The 5,272-nt window shown below is 48.6% G+C and overlaps 1 protein-coding gene across 1 annotated transcript; it reads left to right on the top strand.

The window, feature by feature from the left end:
- Positions 1-1,562: 1,562 nt before the first annotated feature.
- H310_04337 (hypothetical protein) lies at positions 1,563-2,702 on the top strand (the record flags this gene model as incomplete). Its single annotated transcript, XM_008868652.1, has 2 exons — positions 1,563-1,966; positions 2,045-2,702. The coding sequence occupies 2 exons, from the start codon at positions 1,563-1,565 to the stop codon at positions 2,700-2,702; spliced, it is 1,062 nt and encodes a 353-aa protein (XP_008866874.1).
- Positions 2,703-5,272: the final 2,570 nt, after the last annotated feature.

The raw sequence follows: 5,272 nt of genomic DNA, 5'->3' as shown, positions 1-5,272 counted from the left end.
CAGCGTGCCGACATCAAAGCACGCTCCATAGACCGCGACGTAACCATCTCAAAACTGCTGGAAACGAACTGGCATTCTTGACAGCGAACCATCGGTTCAACCAACCTTGAGTGAAAACTAATAACTGTGATTCCTTATATACTGTCAAAAATGCACTTTTTTCCTGTTCCAAAGTCGGGGGGAAATCAGTAGTATTGGATATTGCTATTGCCTTTTGTAAAAAACTGTGTTCATGTTCATGACCTCAACGACGAAGATCCAAATATCTGTTTTGAAGTGTTTGAATGATATCGCACGCTCAAGTTCATATATTTAAAGTAAACTTATATTATGATCAAGACCCGTAGTTCAGATGTCATAATTAACTTACTGATTTTCCCCCTCTATCCGAACGGGTCATACTTTATATATTTTGTAAATTTATACTCTGGAGTAGAACTTTTGAACACGCCAGCGTCGCAACATGTAGCATCGACTGACCCTTGTCGAGAAACATGAGTTTGTGTCAAACTTGCAAGCGAACCTAATATGTCATACGCTGCTCTGGCACTACAGTTTTGTCAAACGTTCGCGTGAAAATGTTGCCACCGAACACCACAGTGTACCTGCAGCCACAAGATGCGGATATTATTGCGGCATTCAAGGCGAAAGGTAATCTTAGACCTTCCTGCTAGGGAATTGTTCAGATTTCTTTGAAATACCACTCTTATTATTATAAATAACTAATATTCTTTAAAAAAGAAAGAACCATGTATGGTTGGTAGTTTGACTGGGGCGGTCACCTCCCAAAGAGTAACGGAGGTGTACAGAGGTAAGCTCAAATTGGCAAAACATCAATTGTAGAATGTAATGGTATAATGAAGAAAAGGCAGCTACAGAACGCCTTAGATCAAATCAATTGTGTTGCAGGACGGCAGGAAAGATTGTATGAAGTACCTCTTGATGTTGCGATGGGTTGGGCCAAGGACGCATGGCTCTCAGTGTCGCGATCAACTCTGGCCAACTGTTGGGCCCGAACTGGTATTCTGGATGGCGAACTCGCCGTATTCAGTAGTAGATTGTTCAGTTTGCAAGTGAACGATAGCGAATAAGCAAATAAATGGTTGCCGTCAATATCGTTTGACAACTTATCCCTACATAAGTTTATATTCTGTTAAATTGTTCAGGGTCAAGCGTTCGGCTACGGGGGGAAAATCGGTATACTGTGATCAAGACCCGTAGGTACCTACTGTCAAGGGGCCGCTCTTTGCAGGTGTTTTTCACCCGCAGTTAAAAGGGAGAAACTATTTGGCCAATCAAAAGTCACCTGGTGTTGTGTCCAATCAACAGCCAATACTTGGTGTCCCAGCTAATCCGAAGTCGCCACCGCATAGCTAGTGAACGCTCCCTGCACAACTCGTCTCTAATCGTACTCTTCGTTCTTTCCTATTGTGCACTCCGGTCCTGATGTTATTTGTTATTGGTTTTTTATTTTTATTTTTATTGGGCTCTCGCTCAACTCTACTCCTCGCTTCTCCGACTCCATAAGTGCTTGGGCCTACTTTGCCCGGTTTTGACAAGTTATGAGCCCTCACGCTTCCTCTGCGCCTATCTGCAATGGGCCTCCTCTGGATGACAAGAACCGTACTTTCCTTGAGTGGAAGCCTCTGTTCATCAGCCAAGCCAATGGTCATGAATTTACCCCATTCTACACGACCAAAAGTTATGTGCCAACTGATCTTGATCGCTCTATTTTGAGTATCCTGGACGACGACGTCCAAGTGGATAAGCTAAAGCATCCTGAGCTTTATGCTGTTGATCCGGACCTGTTAGGCAACGACCATGATGCTCGACAAAAAGAAATCGAAGCTCACATACACTCAGTCAAGAGCGCTACTTTGAAGGCTGAAACGGCGAAAGCGTTGACACGTCTGCGCTCCCTGGCCCTCATCTTCCTCAACTCCTCCATGGTGGACTCCCTTCGGAAGTTGCTTTCCAACATAACTTGTCCATTTACTCTCTATGAGTCTATTGTGTCCCGTTTCGCTAATAACCCTCTCATTAGCGATCCTGCGGTACTAAACGCCCAGTCACAGAAGATCAAGTATCGCGAAGGTGACTGTCTCGACACTCTGTTTGCCGACGTTAAGTCCATCGCCAGCCAATACCGCTCGGCCATGATCCCCACCATCCTGGATATCCCTGCGGTCGACCACGACGCCTTCCTGTGGACTAACCACTACATGGTGAAACTGTCGGAGGTGTTTTCAGACGACAAGCAAATTTGGGACCTAATTCGAGCTATTTCGAGCAATGCAAAGGCCTCTGGACAACCCTGTTCCGTTGCTTCCATCGACGCCGCCATCAAGGACGCACTGGCGACACGTCATTTGCGGTCGCTGGCTCTTGGCGAACACGGTTCCGCCGATTCGGCATCGACGCGGTCACATCTGATTAATGCCGCTGTTGGTGAGCCTGTACATCCTAGCCTTGGGCTGGTTACACGTCGGTCGCTGCCATCGTACGCCCACGTCAAGTGCCATGACCATATTGGACCCGCATGCTTCTACTGCGGTGACTCGGAGCATGCTGCTGAGCTCTGTAAATGTCACGCGGAGCCTCCTTCTGTTGGAGCGTCAATCTTCTTCCAGCCGTCGCGGTACAAGTTTGAATTTCAAATCATACTGCTCGACATGAATTTATTAGTTCTCGGAGGATATTGAATGTGTCCTGTTGCAATAATGGAGGCCAATAATGGAGGCATCACTGTACGCCACTCAGAATACCGTTGTACAGCTTGTGTTGTGTATATTCTATGCCGGAGCGACATTCCCAATAAATCCAGCAAATGCGCCAATCAAAGTGAAGAATCCGTTCTCATCGGCCAAGCAAAACCGTTCATTCCACCAGTGTTGAAGTGTGATCCGATGCCTTCACGTGTGTTCCAAGTCACCAATGTCTCGTACGCACGATGCATGCTGCCTGCGCAGACGACGATGATCATGTTGAGTATAATCAAAGTCGTTACACGAAATTTTCTAAGGTATACAAAAACATATAATAATCGATCGATTTGATTAATCGCCACTCAGGTTCAAACTTCTACTGAAACATCTAACGTAGTATCCCTACGCCTATGATGACGCATTTGGGGCGGTTGGCAAAACAGTAAACCCGGAAAATGCCGACATGGTTTCATCCTGATACGCATGGAGGCAGAATATAATCCACATATTTAAATTACCTGAATTAGTTCAACTTGATTGGCTACAACTAGGCGAATTTCAGTTAGTCAATCACAGTTTTTTTGTATCTGCACTGCAATTGGTCAATAGGAGTGGAATACCTTATTTGGTATTGTAGTATAGAGGTGCCAATCATGTTAGGAAATTACTCCTTTTTGAATTTAATTGGCTTCTCATTTCTCATATGTTAGGAAACTTGGGGTGTCCATTAGAATATTTCGTTGAGGCAGTATTTCGAGTCCGAAACTTCTTACGCTACCCTGCAAATTCGGATGGGGAGTGGAGAATAGTATGGCTGAGAACTCCGTGGAATCTGGAAATTTTATCCACGAGCTTTCCGACAGCAAACCGATACTCTACCAACTGAGCTAACACTCTCTCCACTGTTGAAGCGAGGAAGAGCGAGCTGATAGCTGCAAGGCCAGTGGTGTAGATTCAAGAGTGAATTACTGTTCGTTATAAACCTCAGACCTCTGTGGATATGGATGGCTGTGGTAGCTCCTATATGAACATGCAGATTGTTGATCAACGACCAACATTCTCAACACTCCCCAATGTTGGTTGTGGGTCAGCCTGTGCTGTCCAGTTTGCATCTTTGGCATGGCTTGCGGTGGACATCGCGGCGTTCTTGAATTTCGTGATGGCGTCTCTCGTGGACACATTGGTCAAGATATCGGCGAGTTGGTCGGCGGTCCCGACGTGGTGGATAGCGATGGTGCCGTCGACGACCAGTTGCCGGACGTAGTGAAACCTGACGTCAATGTGTTTGCTCCGCTCGCTGACACCGCTCCCCTCGGCTGTCGCAATTGCCGACTTGTTGTCGCACAAGGTAAGTGTCGGTGCATTTTGATTGACACCTAACTCTTGCAAAAGGCCGCGGAGCCAGACGACATCCTTCGCAAGCTCCACCAACGCGATGTACTCGGCTTCGCAAGTGGACAGCGCCACGACCCGTTGACGTGCGGACTTCCACGACACCGCTCCGCCAACAAAACACACAAACCTGTGGTCGAACGGCGTCCGTTGCGATTGGCCCAGCTAGCGCCGCTGTAGCCGACGAGTCCACAGTTTCTCGTCTGGTACGTGAGTCCATGACCGAGAGTCGTCTTGACGTATCGTAATAAACGTTTGGCACCGACCATGTGGGGTTCACGCGGGTCGTGGAGGTGTCGAGACAGACGTTGGACGGCGTGGGCGATGTCCCGTCGTGTGCACAACATCAAGTACATGAGTGATCCGACCATGGATCTATAGGTTGACTGATCGGCCGAGGGTTGTGATTCATCGTGCCATAGGCCTTCGCGGTCGTCCACTTCGGGATTAGCATACCCATGGCAGTCGGTCATGCCGAACCGGTCCAGTGCCATCTTGGCGTAGGCACACTGGGACATTGTATGTTCTCGCTTGGTCTCGTCGTAGTTGATCTAGATCCCTAGGAAGTATGCGACTTTTCCTTGGCGTTTCAGCTTCATCTTAGCTTCGAGCTGGTCGAGAATCCTGTTGGCTGCGTCGTCCGTCTTGGTCATTACGAGAAAGTCGTCGACGTAAATGCAAATGAATTCCATCTGCTCCCCTGACCTTCTGATGTAGAAGCATGGGTCGCACTGACTGGGGCGGAAACCGACGGAGACGAGGATCTTGCGGCAGTGGTCGTGCCACGCTAGCGCTGTTTGTTTCAGGCCATACAGCGCCTTCATGAGCAGCATCACGCGCTTGGTGCCGTCAGCGTAACCGGGTGGTTGGTCGACGTAGTGCATAATGCCATTGTCCATGGAGGCGAAGGCCGCGTCGGCGTCAGCTTGAACGATGACGAACCCCTTTGCGACTACGAATGCGGCGCACGTGCGAACAGTTGCCATCTTCACGACAGGGGAGTACGTGTTTGAATGGAGGCGAAGGCCGCGTCGGCGTCAGCTTGAACGATGACGAACCCCTTTGCGACTACGAATGCGGCGCACGTGCGAACAGTTGCCATCTTCACGACAGGGGAGTACGTGTTTGAATGGAGGCGAAGGCCGCGTCGGCGTCAGCTTGAACGATGACGAACC

The sequence above is a fragment of the Aphanomyces invadans genome, assembly GCF_000520115.1.
Source record: "Aphanomyces invadans strain NJM9701 unplaced genomic scaffold supercont1.7, whole genome shotgun sequence".
Classification (NCBI taxonomy): Eukaryota; Oomycota; class Saprolegniomycetes; order Saprolegniales; family Verrucalvaceae; genus Aphanomyces; species Aphanomyces invadans.
Note: the sequence above shows the minus strand (reverse complement) of the source record. Positions and strands in the feature narration are given on the sequence as shown.